General features: G+C 34.3%; 1 protein-coding gene and 1 pseudogene across 6 annotated transcripts in view; both read left to right on the top strand.

The window, feature by feature from the left end:
* The window catches only part of SNX2 (sorting nexin 2), a 67814-nt gene extending 59085 nt beyond the window's left edge, over window positions 1-8729 (top strand). For 2 of the 6 annotated variants that reach the window (XM_077138824.1, XM_077138825.1), the window contains exons 13-15: window positions 4485-4628; window positions 5824-6630; window positions 8243-8266. In XM_077138824.1, the coding sequence (XP_076994939.1) occupies window positions 4485-4628; window positions 5824-5934 (255 nt within the window). In that variant the 3' untranslated portion in view covers window positions 5935-6630; window positions 8243-8266. Of the gene's footprint in view, window positions 1-4484; window positions 4629-5823; window positions 6631-7014; window positions 7104-8242 lie in introns of those variants that run through there. The other 4 variants (XM_077138822.1, XM_077138823.1, XM_077138819.1 and 1 more) reach the window with 4 other exon arrangements.
* Window positions 8730-13887: 5158 nt separating this feature from the next.
* Window positions 13888-20009, top strand: LOC143665808 (TGF-beta-activated kinase 1 and MAP3K7-binding protein 3 pseudogene; annotated as a pseudogene).
* The last annotated feature ends 1071 nt before the right edge of the window (window positions 20010-21080 follow it).

Raw genomic sequence — 21080 nt, 5'->3', positions numbered from 1 at the left:
TCAAACACCATTAGATTCTTGTATGTCTTTACAGAATTATCTATGCATATACTGAAGCTTATTTTATTTATTTTTCTTGCTTCATGCTTAACGCAAATAGGAGTGTATAAACTGTTCTTTCCCTGCTTTTTTCATCTAGTCTATTTTAGATCAGCGTATGTAGATACGTTACATTCTTTTAAGTAGCTGCATAATGTTCTGTTTTATACCGTATAGTTGGGCCTTGAATTGTTTAAGCAGTACAGTCTTAAAGAAAATCCAGTATTTTGATAGTCTTTGGATATAAAATTCCTAGAGATAGAATTGCTGGCCATTGGGTCTAAGCATTTTGAATTTCAGTAAACACTGCCAAATTACTGCCCAAAGAGATTATACATCAGTAATTGGGGCCTTAAAAAGAGATTTAGCCCATTTCAAAATGTTGCTTAAACCTGGACTTGTATCCAGGAAACTCTTATTATCCTCTTCCATACAGTACATGACCTGTGACATTTAGGACTCCACATTTGGCTAACATATTAAACGGTAAACCGTTTACATACTTGCTCATATAAGGGTTTCTCTGAACCACTAAGTAGGATCAGTCATTGAATGCAGTGGCTTTCAATGTTTTTAGTGCTAGAATTCTTTGTAAAAGAATTTTTGCACAAGATCCCAATTTATAAAATATATAAAGTAACTTCTGAAAAACAACAGTATCCTCAAGAAACGTAAAAGCTTCATTCCTTGCTATAAATCCTGTAGCACTCCTTCAGAACCCCAGGAAGCAAGGCAGCATAGTTTCAGATTCACTTAATTAGAATAAGTTATTAAAGTTGTAGGGTTAAATTTTCCTGGTGGGCCAGGAAACCTGTTCCACAACTGCAACCACATTTAACCTAGACCAGTTTGTACATAATGTACCATAAATTGGCAAGATGTGCAGAGCATTGCAGAAGAGATTGGTTCTACTAGAGGAGATTAGCATCTTCACATAAAATGGGAAGACATGGTTATGATTTACGTGGTTTAAGATAGTATTGTTAGAAGTTTGATTACTGTTCTGATTATTTTATTTTCTATTTTTATGTCATAGGAAAACAAATGAAAAAGGAGGTTGATTTGTATATATAACAATTAATTTATTTCTGAAATAACCTGATAATTATTTAATAGTCATCGCTCCTACATCTGTACCACAATAAATATGTGATTGTTGTAGAATATTATGAGATAATAAATTGGGCAGGGACCAGATTACTTACTACTTTAGCCTATTAATGAAAAAGCCAGTTGACATTTATTAAGAACGTTAGCAAATACTGAAATTAAAGGACATATTGGTTATCTTTTGCTGTTAATTGGCACACATTTTAAGTAATCAAATTGTTATTTAACAGGAGAATTTACAACATAAGTGGTGACATTGCCTTGTTCCCCTAAAGAAAAGCTGGACCCAAAATCTTGGGTTACTTTTTCCATCATTTTTTTGTTTTCTTTTGTTTTTTGGTAGGGGTGGGAGGGTGGGATGGAGAGGCATGTTCATTTCTTGGTTTTAAATAATAATGTCTTTTCCTGAATCTGGTTGTGTTAGAATGTATTTTGTGATTTGGGCTTAAATTAATTTGGCTGAAGAAAAATGAATTAATAATAAAGACCATTTTAGGAAAAGCATGGTCTTTTAAATATAAGAAAAGCAGACAAAGGGGACAGTAAGAGTCATTCATTTGTTCATGTCAGAAGAGAAATTATATGAGATGAGAACTTCTTAAATATAGCACAGTGGGTTTAAATACTTATCGTAAGGATGTTTAGACTTACCAATCTGCCTGGGATGTCCCACTTTATATCTGTTGGCCTGGTATAATTATTAATAGTCCCTCCTTTCACTTTCAGAAGTGTCCTGTTTCAAATTATTAAATATATGGTTGATTCTAAAAATGAACAGTTTTAAGTTTAAACTCTTGAGGGAGGCTTTATAAAAAATGATTATTCTGTTAAAATATCAGGTAAAAAATATTAAGTATAAGATGATAGAGTTTTAAAGGATTTGGAGAAAATATAAGAGTTATTGTTTAGTATAAAAATGGAAAAGATTATAGATGGTTATATTTGTTTCCAAATACATAGAACTCATCAAGAGAATATTTTTCCAATTTAAAATGTTCATAATCATTTAAAAACTCTTTGGGAAAAAATACTTTGATTTTTTGTTGGGTTTTTTAATGCTATTGTTTACATTTTGGAAAATGCTGTATGATATGTGTGGTCCGATTGTATTTCTTTCTTTCATATTACTAGTTTACTATTATTATTTGTACTTTTAGTAGAAGTCTGGAGTTAATTAATATTTATATGTGAATGTCCTTTAGAAGTAACACATAACAATACCTAATAATAAGTACCCACTAGGTTAACTCACTGAGCTACCAATTATTTTTCAAGTTAATTCTGATCCTCAAAGATAGGCATCATTTTCCCCCCTTTACATAATGAGGGAACTGTGGCTTGGAAAATTTAAATGAACTTAACCTAAAATCATATGGTAACAGAGCTAATACTTGAGCTCAAATTTGATTTGTATTAAAGCCTGCATTCCTATAATTACATCCTCTACATATTTTTCTTTTCAGCAGGTCCCTGTAGGAACATTCATTTATTGCCTCTAGATCCAAAAATTGTTTTATCTGGGATAAATTAAAATGACTTTATAGTTTAGTGCCTTTTATTTTATCCAGTTTATTAAGGCTTGTTTCATTTGTCCATTTAGCAAATACTGAAAATAATTTTACTCTGTCTCCAAAACTAAGGAAGAAAAGGGACTACTGGATTCTCCCATCCTACCCATCAGTCTTTTGATGAGATTTCCAGTTACTTTCATATATCTGTATTTCATTTCTCTCCTGCAAGTCACTTGCTCTTGCTCTGCCAGAATCCTTGGGATAAGTAGTAGGCATGGTTGACTTGTTATGGTCTTTTTGTCTATTTCTTCATTTAGTTCTCCATACTAGGTATGTATATTCTTTTGTCCTTTTTATCTTGTATAGGTAGGACTATCTTTTTTTCTTTTTTTATGTTTATTTTTAATCGTTTCTGCTTTCCCTTATTTGCTATTGGTATTTCTTCTCTTCTGCCAAGTTTCTTTTTTTTTATTAATTAAAAAAAATTAACAACAATAAGATATCATTCCATTCTACATATATAATCAGTAATTCTTAATATCATCACATAGTTGCATATTCATCATTTCTTAAAACATTTGCATCAATTTAGAAAAAGAAATAAAAAGACAATAGAAAAAGAAATAAAACGATAATAGAGAAAAAAAAAGTTATACATACCATACCCCTTACCCCTCGCTTTCATTTACCACTAGCATTTCAAACTAAATTTAACATTTGTTCCCCTTATTATTTATTTTTATTCCATATGTTCTACTCTTTTGTTGATATGATAGATAAAAAGAGCGTCATACACAAGGTTTTCACATTCACAGAGTCACATTGTGAAAGCTATATCATTGCTCAATCATCATCAAGAAACATGGCTACTGGAACACAGCTCTACATTTTCAGGCAGTTCCCTCCAGCCTCTCCACTACATCTTGAACAACAAGGTGATATCTACTCCATGCATAAGAATAACCTCCAGGATAACCTCTTGACTGTGTTTGAAATCTCTCAGCCATTGATACTTAGTCTCATTTCACTCTTCCCCCTTTTGGTCACGAAGGTTCTCTCAATCCCTTGATGTTAATTCTCAGCTCATTCTAGGGTTTTTCTCAGTCCCTTGATGCTGAGTCTCAGCTCATTCCAGGATCTTTGTCCCACCTTGCCAGGAAGGTCCACACCCCTGGGAGTCATGTCCCATGCAGAGAGGGGGAGGGTGGTGAGACTGCTCGTCACGTTGCCTGGGGAGAGAGGCCACATCTGAGCAACAAAAGAGGCTCTCTTGGAGGTGACTCTTACTGCCAAATTTCTTTACTTTTAGTTTTCTTCATTTTTCATTTGTCAGTTTCTGGTGTGTTTTCAACACTTAAATTTGCTTCTGATACTGTTTAGAAGGAAAATTCCCCATGTAGATATGATGGCATTTTCCTATTAAAGAAATCTTTCTTTAAAGCTTAAAACTTTCTTGAAAATCTTATAGACCTCTTCTGACTGCTGTTTGTTAAGACCACAGATATCACTTTATCTATTGAATTAAAAAACAATTTGTAATGCAGATTATTTCACTGAAAGACTAAAACCTAAAGGCTACTGAAAAGGAGTCTGTGTAGGTTTTTTTTTTTAATTCTAAGCTCGTTTCATCCACTGACTGTTTTTAAGCAGATTAATATGGAAATTAAGTTTTTTTGATAACAGTTTACTTACATTCAGTATCTCAGTATATTAAAAAAGCATTTAAGTATTTGGTTTTATTATGTTCAGTGTAACACTTCTAGTGTTATGAAAATATTTCATAGTGTTGCTCTTACTTAATAGCCTTGTATCATTCACTTATAGGGTGTGTTTGACCATCGAATGAAGTGTTGGCAGAAATGGGAAGATGCTCAAATTACTTTGCTCAAAAAACGTGAAACTGAGGCAAAAATGATGGTTGCTAACAAACCAGATAAAATACAGCAAGCTAAAAATGAAATAAGAGAGGTGATTAATATTAAATGCTTTATTTCTATACTCAGGTTTTTCATAAGTCATTCATATATGCATAGTTTTTCATAAATTTTTTTCTGAACCATTCAACACTTACCTATTTTTTCATATTTTTATGAACTGTGTTAGAATTACAATAACATCGTAATCATCATTAAAGTCTCCGGAGCCCTTTGTTACCTCCACATGATTATGGAATGGATAGAAAAGGATACAAGGAAAAGACCTAAAATTAAACTTTGTATTAATAATAACACATTTCTTTTGAGATGGTTAATTTGACTTCAAATAATTATTTTGAATTACATTTAATCATATTTAGCTATCCAGGAAACATTACTCCCATATATATGTATTATATATGGTATTTTAGTAAATTTGTATAAGTTTATTATAATTTATACACTTTTCTTGCCATGCTTCAATAAGGAAATTGAAGAGGTAGGACAACCTTTATTTTACTAAAAAATAAATGTACCTGCTCTTTGAAGAGTATGTACCAGTGTTTTGGTTACATAGTGGGAAAAATAACATTTTCATTGCTTAAATCTTCAGTTGTTTTAGCTGTTCCATTGGTCACTAGTCAAAATGTTTTATTGTTTCTGTACTGTAATGTTTACTGAGAGGTCTTCAGCAGACCATAATTCCACAATTTTTTTTTAATCTTGTCATCTTACCATTACAAATGTGTTTTTTAAAATATTTGTCATACAGTTTTCCTAATTTAAAGTATTTCCATGGGCACATAAATTGTGATGAATACATTATTCTTGAAATTAATAGAATACTCTTGGTACATTCTGAAATAATAAAAAAGAAATGATATAAATACTATAATACTGCTAGATAATTTGGTAGCTAATATTATACTCAATCTTTTTCTTCTTAGTTACATTTAATTAAGTTATGGACATTGTAGCTCATCTTGTTTTGGAGTATTCTAATCTTGAATAAATCTAGCAGTGAAATGTTAATGGAAATTTAGCTGATACCCATATCTTCCACTAGAGAGTTAATTACAAAGCCTGAATGATGCTAAATTGGGTTTTGCCACTTTGGGCTTTCTCAGAGTTTTTAGGCATTATGATATTATAAATAAATGAAGTCAGTGGTCATGATGGCTAGTACTATAACTTTTTTTAGACAACATTGAAATAAATATATGTGCGTTTTTGTTTGTTTTTATTAGTGGGAGGCCAAAGTGCAACAAGGAGAAAGAGATTTTGAACAGATTTCTAAAACGATTCGAAAGGAAGTGGGAAGATTTGAGGCATGTATAATAGTTTTGCACTTTTCTTAAAAACATATGTTTTGCTGCAATTTTGTGGTAAAATTGAATTGTTTTCTACTAATCGACCTTTTTTTCCTCCATATATTTGTACTTTAACAGAAAGAGCGAATAAAAGATTTTAAAACTGTTATTATCAAGTACTTAGAATCATTAGTACAAACACAACAACAGGTAAGCTTTTTTCCCTTTTCTTTAGTAAAAGTTTCTTCTAGAATCTGTTTTTGGTATACTTTTTCAATTCAAAGAAGACAATCAATGAAATAGCCCTTTAAACTCGAGGAATAAGAAATGAATAGAGAAAGCCAATGGCAGCAAAGGAAAAAATAGTCAAAGTTGGAATCTAACCCAGATCATTTTTGCCTCGACTTGTTCAAAACACTAGGGAACAGAGGGGTGTTTCCCAATTACAGGCCTTAAGTAACATCCTGGGCAACTTTTCCCTTTCTCTACCTTCCTAGTTATATTTTCTTTTTAATCAGACCTGTTTGGGTAATTGTTGTAACAAGTTCTTCTCTTCTCTAACAGAACCTAAGCCAAAAACTTCCTTTTTTTTTAATTGTGTATTCTTTTGGATTGGTGCTGGTAGTGTTATGGACATTGACCAAACTGCAAGAGGCATTTGTCTCCTTAACTAAAGATTATTGTGGGTTCCTGTCACATTAAATAAAAAATTAAATAAAAATCTATAATAAGTAAAAAGTAGAGGTGAGCTTTTTAACTATATATTTTAATAGAAATATGAGTAGTATAACACTATTTAATGTCTTAAATAGATGGATTTCTTCCTCCACTTAGTTTTAAAATATGTGACTATAATGTTCCATGTAAAATATAAGATTATACTTTTAAATTATGTGATGCCATTTATATCTTTAAATTTTATTTAGTTTTTATTTAAATAGTTCATAAAGTTAGATTTTTTTACTATGAAAGTAAATAAATCAGATACACTTGTTTTAATGGAATTGTTTTATGCATTGGTTGATACTACAGTACTATTCAGGAAAGACTGGCAGCTAATTCTTTCCAATCTCTTTTTCCCCTTGCCAATATTTTCTCTTCTTACTCCCCTTTTCCCATTTTTTCTAGGCTCATAATAACGTGAATATTCTCTGATTTAGGAGAGATTTATTATCACGTTATGTTGGAATAGGTTATTGTGATTGTATTATTTTAAGGTAATCTTATTTAATAATATGGGTACAGTCTGTTTTCTTATTGTCATAAATTTTTTTAAAACTTGCTTTAATTATATTGTTTATATGAAGAACTGAAATTAGCCAGAAATAATAATGTTCTAAATAATTCTTAAGTTTATTGACAGATTTTAAATAAGGTACTTAAATGATCCCTTTAGGAATCTTTCATTTTAATATCTTTTGGATTGTCTTATTTTAAAAAGCAGTTTTGTTGCGATTTATTCACATGACACAAACTCCATCCAAAGTGTATAATCAGTGGCTTACAGTATAATCACAGAGTTGTGCATTCATCATTACCATCAATTTTAGAACATTTCATTACTCCACAAAGAAAAGCCCCATGTCCCCTAGCAGTCATCTCTCAATCTTTCTGTCATTTCCCATCCCTACATACCCACTAATCTATTTCTGTCTCTATAGATTTATTTACATTTGCATTTTACATAAATAGAATCATACAATATGTAGTGCTTTATATCTGTTTTCTTTCATGTAGCATAATGTTGTCAAAAAAAGTTAATTTTTTAATTAGAGAAGTTGTAAGTTTATAGAAAAGTCATGTAAAAAATAGTGTTCCTGTATACTCCCCTGTTGGTGACACTTTGCATTAATGTGGTACTTTTGTTACAACTGATGAAAGATTATTAAAATAGTACTAGTAACTATAGTCCATAGTTTACATTAAGTGTATTTTTCCCCATATACCATCCCATTATTGACACCTTTTATTAGTACTATCCATTTGTTATAATTCATGAAAGAATATTTTTATATTTGTACTATTAACACCAGTTCCTTGTCCATAACAGGGTTCACTGTGTTATACCCTCCCATGTTTTATCTTCTAACTTTCCTTCTAATAACAAGACCCAAAACTTCCCCTTTCAGCCATGTTATTGCATGCATCAGAACTTCTTTCCTTTTTATAGCTGAATAATATTCCATCATGTTTATATACCACATTTTGTTTATCCATGATTCGAAATCATTTTAGTAAAGTTACTCATTGTTAGGTATTTGTATAAATTTGTTTTAAATGCCATGCAGGATGTTTAAATGTAAATGATGAAAAGAAAGATAATGAGGCTATCTTATAGTTTTATTATTGTCCACAGCTAATAAAATACTGGGAAGCATTCCTACCTGAAGCAAAAGCCATTGCCTAGCCAGAAGATTATTTCTGTTAAGAAGATCTTGGATGATTGTTCCAGTTATGCTGAATTCCACAATGAAATCATTTAAAACCATCTAAATAAACCACTATATATTTTATGAATTACATGTGGTTTTTTATATATATATGCTCTGACATTTTATTAGAAGCTGCATGTCCTCACCCTATTTGAATTAAGTGGACTGTGGCATGACATTCTGCAGTACTTTGCTGAATTGAACACTATTGTGTCTTAAATACTTGCACTAAAAAGTGCACTGCAAGGCCAGAAAATTTTACAATATTTTTTCTTTACAATATGTTCTGTAGTATGTTTACCTGTTCTTTATGAAGTGAATTATCAGTGCATTGATTAATGTTCACTTATACATTCCTGTACAGAAACTATGATTTCGTGATTACAGTAATAAAATGATATTCCTTGTGAAATATTAGTAACACATTATTTGGGTATGTAAACAATAGTAGGGACCTTTTTAAAGCATTTTTAACATTAGAAGAACTTCTTCCAGATGTATATAGGTCATGCTGTGATTGCTTAATTATTTTAACTGGCAGAAAGGGCTAAACTCTCACATTATTAAATGACTATATGAAGCTTAAACTTTCTTATGAAATCATCATAAATCAAAGGACATTGCTCTCTTGTTTGAACTCTTGGGAATGCTTTTGTCTTAGGTATGGAGGAGAACAATTGTTTTTATCCATCCCTGTTATAAAGTGCCCAATTTAAGAATTAGGAAAAATGTGTTTCTATTATAAATTTTGTGGATTTTGCTATCTATTATCTTCAAAATCCAAAACTTTTCCTATATTCAATTTATTCCTTCTTCATTCTTTCCTTGTTTTTAACTACATCTATGGTCATAATTGACAAAGAATGGTACCATGCTGAAATACACTGTGATTTGATGAATTACGAAGGATAGCACAACGCAAATTTGAAATAAAATGAAATTTGCTTTTGGCAACTTTCTCACCTATTTTGTAGCTAGTTTTGATGACTGTTAACTAATCTTTAATGCCTATGAAAAGTGAAGTTGTGACTGATAGCAGAGATTTCATATTTTAAAAAATATGCTTGAAGACACTTCTCTTCTCAATCTTAACTACCATATCTGTGTTCCAGAGAAATAAGATATGGTATGCATAGCTGAGTCCTCTCTAATGATTTATAAGTTAATATATTAGAGTATCCTCAGCACTTGTTTGCTTCCACTTATTTTAATTGAAATTTTAAACCTATATATTTATATTCCTAGCACCCAGCAGAGTGCCTGACACAAACAGCATAAGTTAATTATAAAAATTTGATTGACTTAACAGAAGAAAAAAAATCTCAGAAGATGCAAAATTATGGTGCTTTTTTGAGAAGAATGAACTGAAGTAGAAATGTGAGTCTTCCATTATCACTTCCATTAGGGATAACAAACAAGTGAGAAGTGAGTATTCATGGTTAACTGTTTATCAGATGCTTCGTTAAGACTGAGTAAGAAATAGGCTTACCAGGAATAGAATTCCTCTATAATGATGCTGTAGTATTATTATGTCCAAAGAAGCTAATTGACCAAGATTTTATTCCTGCTTACCCAACTTCACTAAAAGATAAGGTTTGTATTCTGTACTAAAAGACAGAGAAGTAGTCTGTTGGAAATTTCATGTAAATTATATGAACCTCTTATACCTGTGAACATTAAAATGATTTAATTATTTTAACCCTCTCCCCTAGTTATCCGTAAATTCACCCATTGATCTTAACGTCTCCTCTTCATATTACTAAAATATTTTCGTTTCAAATAAGTAGAGCAAAAGTTTTAATAGTGCTGATGATAGCAGTCTTTTGTGTTCATAGATCTGAATTTAATTCTCTTATTTAATCAGATGATAGTTAAAGAATGGTCAGGGTAGCATAATATAATGCAACAAATTGAACTTAAGAGTCCACAAGTCTTGGTTTTATTACTTAGTAGCTGTATGTATGCCTGGGCATATCATTTATATTTTTTATTTGTTAAATACGGGCATAAAACATACCTGAAGTGCCTTTCTGCTTTAAAATAGTTTACTTAAAATATCAAACTTCAATAAACTATCATCTATTAATAAAGAAAAACAAGATGAGCAAAATGAGTATAAAATTTGACAGAACTCAACATAAAAATTGCATTTTCTTGTTTGTATTATTTGCTGAACTATTTCCAACTATTCAATTTGTTTTTACATAGTTATATATTTATACTAGTCTCAAAATATACCTGTTTCATTGTTTCTAGTCCTTAAGCTTTTTGTTTTTAATCTCAATCTAGTAAAGATTCCCAAATTCTTCGTAAAATATTGGTTTTATTAAAATACATGTAAAATAAACCTTGTCGCAAGTCAAAATTAGTTTTTTTTAAAGACGTCAGATGAGTAGAGAAGGAAAGTTATATTCCTTCAAATCAAAATGCTTCTTAATTTTGATGTTTAAGGAAATTATAAAGACCTCCATTTTTCTGTCTTAAAACATATAACTACTTTTAAAGCTAAATGCTTTACTTTTCTTGTAGCCCCTGCGTAGGCAGTCACATGATTAAAAAGAGTCTGGGAGAGAGCCATTAGAAATTCAGTAACAGTAATCACAGATAGAATAAACAAAAGTTGGCCTGATTTTTTTTTTTTTTAAAGGAGTGGGCATTGCTGGGAGTGAGGAAGGAGGTCAGCATCTAAGAAAAGAAAGTTCAGTCCCTGCCTTGGGAACTTTGGAGGCAATTCCATATTATCTTCGCTGGTAGAGTTGAGTACACTGATATTTCTGTGTGTGACATGGTCTGTTGAGATTTTGAAAAGACCAAATGGAATCACCATCCTCTTATTTAAAATGCAAAAAAGTAATTATCATTCTTAACTATCACAGTGAAGAATGAGGTTTCAAGTAATAATGAAGGCAAATGGTTGTTCAGACACAGAATTAGGAAGAAAAGAATTTCAGAAAGTATGATGTAAATAGTTATTGGATATTTTTATTGATTACTCTGGCTTTTTGAGCAGGGCAACTAAGAGGGGCCATGGTAATCTATTGATGAGGTTCTTGAGGATTCAGACCAGTGGAAATATAATGTGAGTCACACATAATTTTAACTTTTCTGTAGATAATTTATAAAAACTAAAAAGAACCTGTTAAAATTAATTAGAATATAACCCAGTCCAAAATATCAATTTAACATGTAAATCAATATATTAAAAAGTTATTGGTGTATTTTACATTCTTACTAAGTCTTCAAAGTTGGGCATATATTTTGCTCTTTCATGACATCGCGGTTCAGGCTAGCTACATTTCAACTGCTCAGTTGGTCATAAGTGGATAGTGGCTACAGTATTGGACAGTGCATGTTTAGACAAAGTCTATGGAAATGGAAATGGAGAATAATTTAAAAGCTAGTTTGTTATTTACTGTTCATACTCCACAAAAGAATTCAAAGCTGAACAAAAGGAAACTCCTACATGATGCCCTCAAGGGCAATTAAAACTTAGGTTTAAGACTTTGTAGCTTTGTGTTGCCAGAAGGAAATATAGAGACTGTCTAGTACAACCTCCTCTACAAATAAGCAAGCAGATCCAGAGTTTAAATCATAATTGAGCTGACTTTCTGTCTTAAATCTATGTGTTACTGGGAGTTCCTTTTGTGTATAAGCTTTTCAAGATTCCTGCTCTAGTTATTAGCAGAATTCTAGGACATCCTTTGGGATACAGAGAATTTATTTAAACTTACTGTAGAAGCTGCTAAGAATAGAGAATTATAGAAAACAGGGAAGTTGTGGTTTTCTGTCTGATTTTTTAAATATACATGGAGAAATTTACAATGTTCATTGAGTTTTCTCACATTTTTCTCAAGTTTGAATAATTATGAATTTCTTAATCATGTTAAATGGAAACTTTGTAATTGAGCCAATCAAGATGAAGCTGCCCACTTGTTAGTATACAGAAAATTATTTTTTAATAAGGTCAGTTAATGGGATAATTTTAAGGGAATACTTTGAAAAAATTCTATTTTAAATTTCTATATATGTAACTGCTTAATAGTGTTTATTAAACACTAAAATCAGAAAAACAATAAAAGTAACTATTTAAACAATAAATTATTTCTTATTGATCCATAGTAAAGTCTCAATTATCTTGATTTTAACCTAAATTTTACTTTTTAGATCTTTTTCAAATGTTCTCATGATATATGTGCACATGGTATGTGTATATTTGCATATGTTAGCATGTGTGTCTGTATGAAAGGCCTTTCAACCAAATTAAGTTTCTAAATTTCAGTTTAAAATGTTTCTCATCACCCTGTGCCTGAGACATAAAGCCAAATACTTATGTCTTCAGAATTCCATTGCTTAGGTACATTATTTTGCAAAGACCAAATTGAGTTGATTCTTCTTCTGAAATCTAATATTCTCCTTCTCTTATTTCCACTGTATCTCCCAAGGTCAAAATTGTGTGACCCATTTATTGAAATCATTTCAATTCTCTAATAAAATACATTATTTAATTTATCTCTACTCTGTCAGGCCTACAACATGCTGGTAAATCAGTCTTTCTAAAGAAGAACTCTTAACACAATACACTTCCTTACAGGGTACCAGTAAACTCAAAATGCTCCAGAATCTGGTCTCAAACTACTTTTCCTGTCTTGATTCTTGCCCACCTTTTGCTTTAATTAAGGCCCATTTCCTTGACCATGCTCAGTGTCTTCCTGGTTCAGGTTTTTGTATGGGCGATGACCCTTGTCTTAATTACCTTTCCCCTTCAACAGCAATTGTTTGAATTCTGTCCACCTTTTAAATTTTAAAGCCAAATTTGAAGTCATCTTCCATATATCCTTTTAATTCCTCTAGCTAGGAGAAAGGAATCTATCTTGATCTCATAGGATCCTAGTAACATTTTGCGCCTTTCAAATTGCACTTTGCACCTTTCAGATTATATTGAATGGATGTCTATCTTGCATTGTAGTTGCCAGGTCTTACTTGCCTTGGCTAGGCTATGCTTCTTGAGGGATGACTGTATCTTTGTATTGTAGAACCTAACATGGTATAAACAACAGAGTCTGACTGGAGTGATTGAGTGGCCGGACTGAAACTTCTGGGAAGATGATGGAGTAGGGAGCTCAAGGACTCACTCCTCAAAAGCAGCTAGTGGACAGGTAGGAACTATCTGAAACAACTGTTCTGATGCTGTAGAGGCTAGGGAAACATTATACAGTATCTAAGGAAGAGCAGGAGTAAGAGTCTGAGAAACTGCAGAAAAGCATTATGGTTCACTCCAATGTGGCTGCTGGTACCCATCCCCTACTCTTGAGTTGGAGCTGCCTGAGGGACATGAAAGCCCTCTTCTCCAAGAGCACAGGAGGGTGGGGCATGCACATCCAAGCACTGATCATAACTTTTGATCTGTGAATTCAGATTGCTGGGCTCTGCTGTGAACCATTTCAGCCCACCAAAGACAGGGACAGCCCACAGCCATTATTTCAACCCTGTCTCTGACAAGTGTGAAGATACTGAAGGATTAAAGACAGAGTATCCGCACCGGATCTGGCCTCTGCTCTGTGCGCACGCAATGGGGGTTGGGCGGGGAAGCAGGCTCTGGCGCGGACCCCCCCACAGGAGCAGGCAGTGGACTGAGAGCAGCGGACGCCGGATTTCCAGACTACTGAAAGGAAGGTGCATTCAGGTCTGGTGATGTGAAGGAGATTACCATCTTGAGAAAATGACAGTATTGGAGGATCACTGCTACTGGAAAGCTGGTTAAACATCCATTCCCTAAGAGTAACTTGATCACCATTTGCTCTGGCATAGCATATAAAGCAGTCCATGGCTTTATATTCAGGTTCTCCGTGATCTCCAACAGCGTTTCCCTGGGATTCCAGAGGGTGTGGTGTCACAATGCATGTTACAGAATAGCAATAATCTTGAAGCCTATTGCCAAGCCCTTTCCCAGGAGAGTAGCAAATACTTATATATGGAATACCATAGTCCAGATGATAACAGGATGAGTAGAAATCGCCTTTTACATATTAACTTGGGTATCCATTCTCCTAGAAGCTACCACCATGGAGATGGAGCTCAATTTAATAGTGGTCAAACACTCAAGTGCATAGCTCAAGTGATGGACATATTGATCCAGAACATACTGCAGGTAAACAGCTGATATGTTTAGTTCAGGAACCACATTCAGCTCCTGCCATTGTGGCTGCTACTCCCAACTACAGTCCATTTTTTATGAATGAACAGAATAGAAGTGCAACTACTCCTCCTTCGCAGCCACCTCACGACCCATCTTCTGTGCAAACACGAATGAACCCATCTGTTATACAAGAGCCTTCACCCCCACCACTACCACCTGCTTCATACATGCACATACCTCGGTATAGTACAAACCCAATTACTGTTACAGTGTCCCAAAACCTTCCTTCTGAACAGACTGCACCAAGAGCTTTACAAATTCCAAGCAATCTCTATAGGTCTCCTGGTTCTATTTATATTGGACAGACTCCTCAGAGCATGCCATGGCAGCCCTCACCACAGGGCCCAGTGCTTCATTAGAGTCAACATCCTTTACTTGTTTATCCACATCAACAGTATCAACCTTCTCAGTATTCTCCCAAACAACAACAAATCCCTCAGTCTGCTTATCATTCACCACCTCCTTCGCAGTGCCCTTCACCCTTCAGCTCGCCACAGCATCAAGTGCAGCCTTCCCAGTTAGGCCACTGGAGATCCCACGTCTTAATGCCACCTAGTCCTTCAACTACTACACCACATCCTTATCAACAAGGACCGCCTAGCTATCAGAAACATTCAGTAGCCGATCTCCCGTACACAGCATCTGGCCTATGCAAAGTTTTCATGAAGAAGACAGAAAGTACAGTTGAACCCTCTCAGAGACCTGGGGCAGCAATTAATAAGAGTCCTTCACCCATCAGTAGTCAATCATCTCCATGGAATCAGCACTCACTGTGCCACACCACCTTCAAGTTATCCTTCAGGAGGGATATCTGGTCAACCAAAACCTCCATTTGGTGTTAATCTTGTGTATATTACATATATACAGCCAACAGGACCTTTGTGTGTGCCATCACCATCTCCTCGGGTGGTACCAAACACAACTACAGTTTTTTAAATTACTGTGGGCCAAGCAGCGACTGAAAATCTTTTAAATTTAGTGGACCAGGAAGAGTGCTCTGCAGCACCAGAACCTATTCAACCCATTTCAGTGATACCAGGCTCTGGGGGAGAAAAGAGAAGCCATAAATATCAGAGAAGTTCCAGTTCTGGATCAGATGATTATGCCTATACATAAATTTTGCTGTTACATCAGCAAGCAAAGATGGAGAGGTTAGCAAAGCAATTGAAACTTGAGAAGGAGGAGCTAGAATGGTTGAAGTCTGAAGTTAACGGTATAGAGCGGTATGGAGCATGACCTGATGCAGAGACAGCTCAGAAGTACCACTGTGATTCCAACACCTGAGGAAATGACAAGATTGAGAAGCATGAACAGACAACTCCAGAAAAATGTTGACTGTACACTGAAAGAACTTGACCTCCTTCAATCTAGAGGAAACTTTGATCCAAAAGCCATGAATAATTTTTATGACAAAATAGAACTTGGCCCAGTTGTACCATCCAAACCATCTAAAAAAAGATTCCTCGGACCCCTGCACAATTGAGAGAAGAGCCCAAAGAATCAATGTGACTTCTAAAGTACAGGCAGATGTCTATGACACACACAGTAGCTGCAGAAGAACATTTAACTGGCTCCAAACAGAGTCCTCGGGCACAACCATGAGAGGAAGACTACAAAGGGGCTCCATGGAATTGTGATAGCTGCACCTTTCTGAATCATCCAGCACTAAATCGCTGTGAGCAGTGTGAAATACCACAGGACACTTGAATTCGGAAGAGTCTGCACCAGGTTGAGAATGAAATTTCGAGCACACATCATGAGAAAAGGAAACTTTGGGAATATATTCATTTTCCCGGCCTTTGCATTTCAGATTACACAAGGGGAAGGGGAATGACACTATCCATTTGTGCTTACTAAAGAAAAAAAAAAATGGGTTTTTTTTTTCCTTTCTTAACTCATTGCAGGATGAGAGATAGAAAAAGAATACTTGAAACCAAATCTGGGAAAGGAGTTACTCCTAAAGGAATGTATACAGAGAAATCAAGAACTTTTCTGTGGAGTCCTTACTGTTAAAGTTACTGCTGAGTGGCCCTTATTTTTTAAACTAGAACTTTGAACCATGGTGTGAAATATTACAGTTTATACAGACAAACTGTGAATTACCAGAGCAGACTTACCTGGACACAGCTGTCTGGAAAACAAAGGCTTCCCTGTTGCTGCTTCCCTTTGCTTCCTGTCAAAGAGGAAAACAGGAAAAAGCACCCAAAGTTTTTGTTTTGTTTTTTTTTTTTGCAAAATAATAAGGATATTTGTAATTGCTGCTTTTTTCAGGGGAAATTTTAAGCACAAATACGTATACACAAAGATGTTTTAAAATATAACTTGGTAGCAGTCAGGAATTAGGCATATCATGCCCTGTGTTCTAAAGTACAGTCAAAGGTGGGAAGATCCCTTTTGCTTGTACAATGATTCATGTAGCTGTATCAACACTAATACCTAAGACCTAATTATGCTACATAATAGATATATATTTTTAAGTTACTGCATGCTTTTATTAGGCCATTGGTTTTAAAACTTAATAAGTCCCTGCAAAGTATAATTTTATAAATGATGTTCCTGTAAAACTGCACTTACTAATTGCACAGTGAATGTATTCCAAATGATAACCCATTCCAAAATCCATTTGGAGATCTTGAACTCAACTGTGGTTCTATAAGAAATGTTTGCAGTCCATAGAGCTTTTATTTTTCCTTCTTCCAATTTTGTGAAGAACTCATGATGTTTGCAGCACAGATAGTACTTTGTGGCATAATCCTAATTTAGCTGAAAAATAACCAGTATTAGTTGTTCAATAAAGATTTCTTTGCACGTATGTTAATAAATGATTGTAAAGAGAAAATAAAAAAAGACAGTACCTCTTTAGGGCTGCAAGGAACAGTTTGTTGAAGAGCATCATCTGGATAGGCCAGGAAAGTGCAGCTTCAAGGAGTCAAAAAATTTTCTCACATCTTTCCTGACTTCAGTGTTCTTCAGAGGTTCTTTGCACCCCCATCCTGGGTCCCTGATCCTCTTTTGTCCTTGAAATACTAACTTTGCAAAGTCCTCTGGGGGTAACCTTCCTTTAAGAATTTGACCTCCAGGCAAAAGCAGCTACAGGCAATGAAAGAAGTGTTTAAAAAAATCACAACACTATAGAGGCAAAACAAAAACAGAATAAATATTCCTGGAGAAGGGATGGACAAAGCTTTCTCCTGGGGGTGGAATAATTGCACAAGTAATGCAATCTTAAAAATTGTCCCATATTTTCAGGGCAATATTCAGATGAAGAAGAGGTACAAACATCAGATCAGTTAAACACAGGCAATTCTAAAGGTTTAGATTAAGTTGAATGAGATTTCAAAGAAGAGTATTAAAACAAAGCCAATCAACAGTAAAACCCTAGTGTTCTATTTTGCTAGCTGTTGGAATACAGCATACCAGAAACAGATAGTTTGCTAACTGTTGGAATGCAATATACCAGAAAAAGAATGGCTTTTAAAAGGGGGAATTTAATAAGTTGCAAGTTAACAGTTTTTAGGCTATGGTAATGTCCCGAAACAAGTCTATAGAAATATCCAATCTAAGGCATCCAGTAAAAGATACCTTGATTCAAAAGGCCAGTGAAAATCAGGGTTTCTCTCTCATCTGGAAAGGCATATGGCAAACGGCTGCATCTGCTAGCTTCCAAAACCTGGTTCTTTGAGAAGATTAATAAAATTGACAAACCCTTAGGTAGACTGAGAGAGAGAGGATGCAAATAAATATAAATTGAAGGAGAGAGGGGACATTACTACTGACCCCACAGATATAAAATGGATCATAAGACTATACTATGAACAAGTGTATACCAACAAATTAGACAATTTAGATGAAATGGACAAATTCCTGGAAACACACAAACACCTACACTGACTCTACAAGAAATAGAAGACCACAACAGACCAATTACAAGTAAAGAGATTAAGCCAAGGACCAGATGGCATCACAAGTGAATTCTGCCAATCATTCCTCTTCCAAAAAAGTGAAGAGGAGGGAACACAACCTAGCACATTCTACGAAACGAACACCACCTCAATTCAAAGCCAGATAAAGATACTGCAAGAGAGGAAAAGAGCAAACCAATCCCTCTACTGAGTATAGGTACAAAAATCCTCAACAAAACATTTAAATTGATGCCAACATCACATCAAAAGAATTATACACCATGATCAAGTTTTTAAAATTTTTTCTATTTTTAAATTTTTTAAAAATATATGGACAAGAAAGAAACACAATCATTCTTAACATATGATCATTCCATTACACATATATAATCAGTAATTCACAATATCATCACATAGTTGCATATTCATCATCATGGTCATTTCTTAGAACATTTGCATCAATTCAGAAAAGGAAATAAAAAGACAACAAAAATAAAACAAAAACAGGAAAAAAAATTATACATACCATACCACTTATCCGTCCCTTCCATTGATAACTAGCATTTCAAACTAAATTTATTTTAGCATTTGTTCCCCCAATTCTTTATTTTTATTCCATATGTTCTACTCATCTGTTGACCAGGTAGATTAAAGGAGCATCAGACACACAGTTTTCACAGTCACACAGTCACATTGTGAAAGTTATATCATTATACAGTTGACTTCAAGAAACATGGCTACTGAAACACAGCTCTACATTTTCAGTCAGTTCCCTCCAGCCACTCCATTACATCTTGAACAACAAGGTGATATCTACTTAATACATAATAACCTCCAGGATAACCTCTCAACTCTGTTTGGAATCTCTCAGCCATTGACACTTTGTCTCGTTTCACTTTTCCCTCTTTTGGTCGAGAAGGTTTTCTCAACCCCTTGATGCCAAGATTCAGCTCATTCTAGGATTTCTGTCCCATGTTGCCAGGAAGGTCCACACCCCTGGGAGTCATGTCCCACGTAGACAGGGAGAGAGTGGTGAGTTTGCTTGTTATGTTGCCTGGAGAGAACACAAGTAACAAAAGAGGTTCTCTTGGGGGTGATTTTTAGGCCTAATTTTAAGTAGGCTTGACCAACCTTTGTGGGGTTAAGTTTCATATGAACAAACCCCTAGACTAGGGGCTCAGCCTATTGCTTTGATTGTCCACACTGCTTGTGAGAATATCAAGAATTCTACTTGGGGAGGTTGAATTTTCCCCCGTTTTTACCATTCCCCAAAGGAGATTTTGCAAATACTTTTCCACTCACTGATCAAATCACTGGGATTTATCAGGGAATCACTCTGGACAAACCAACAAAATCTTGTGTCCTACCCAATGTTCCATGTACTTATGTTGTTCAACCAAGCTATCTACATAAGTTATATTAGGAAATGCACTAGTCAAAATATAAATTTTGTACCAAATAAACATTTTTTGCTTTAGTCTCACACATAAGTTGAAATTTTTAATATTAATTACCATCTATTTTCAGCACTCTGCAGTCATGACATTCCTTTGTTCTTCCTCATGCAAAAGCATTTTAAAATTTGTACAGATAGTCACTGTCCTTATACACTCTAGGCATTCCTAGATTATACCATCTCAGTCTTTATCATCTATCTTTCTTTCTGATTTCATTTGTGCCCCCAGCCCTCCTCCCTCTATCATTCTCACATGCAGCTTCATTCAGTGTTTTAACATAATTGTATTACAGTTAGGTAGTATTGTGCTGTCCATTTCGGAGGTTTTTTTTTAATTAATTAATTTAACAACAAAACAATAAGATATTCCATTCTACATATATAATCAGTAATTCTTAATATCATCACATAGTTGCATATTCATCATTTCTTAGAACATTTGCATTGATTTAGAAAAAGAAAAAGACAACAGAAAAAGAAATAAAAGGATAATAGAGAAAAAAAAGTTAATACATATCATACCCTTACCCCTCGCTTTCATTTACCACTAGCATTTCAAACTAAATTTATTTTAACGTTTGTTCCCCCTATTATTTATTTTTATTCCATATGTTCTACTCTTTTCTTGATATGGTAGATAAAAGGAGCATCAGACTCAAAGTTTTCACATTCACAGAGTCACATTGTGAAAGCTATATTATCGTTCAGTCATCATCAAGAAACGTGGCTACTGGAACACAGCTCTACATTTTCAGGCAGTTCCCTCCAGCCTCTCCATTACATTTTGAATAACAAGATGATATCTGCTTGATGCATAAGAATAACCTCCAGGATAACCTCTTGACTCTGTTTGGAATCTCTCAGCTATTGACACTTTGTCTCATTTCCCTCTTCCCCCTTTTGGTCGAGAAGGTTTTCTCAATCCCTTGATGCTAAGTCTCAGCTCATTCTAGGGTTTTTCTCAATCCCTTCATGCAGAGTCTCCATTCATTCCAAGATCTCTGTCCCACGTTTCCAGGAAGGTCCACACCCCTGGGAATCATGTCCCATGTAGAGAGGGGTAAGGTGGTGAGACTGCTCATTGTGTTGGCTGGAGAAAGGGGCCACATCTGAGCAACAAAAGAGGATCTCTTGGGGGTGACTCTTAGGCCTAAATTTTAAGTAGACCTGACCTATCCTTTGCAGGGTTACGTTTCATATGAACAAAC

The sequence above is a fragment of the Tamandua tetradactyla genome, chromosome 21 (assembly GCF_023851605.1).
Source record: "Tamandua tetradactyla isolate mTamTet1 chromosome 21, mTamTet1.pri, whole genome shotgun sequence".
In the NCBI taxonomy this organism is placed as follows: domain Eukaryota; kingdom Metazoa; phylum Chordata; class Mammalia; order Pilosa; family Myrmecophagidae; genus Tamandua; species Tamandua tetradactyla.
The sequence above is the reverse complement of the archived record's forward strand: the minus strand, read 5'-3'. Positions and strand labels throughout refer to the sequence as shown.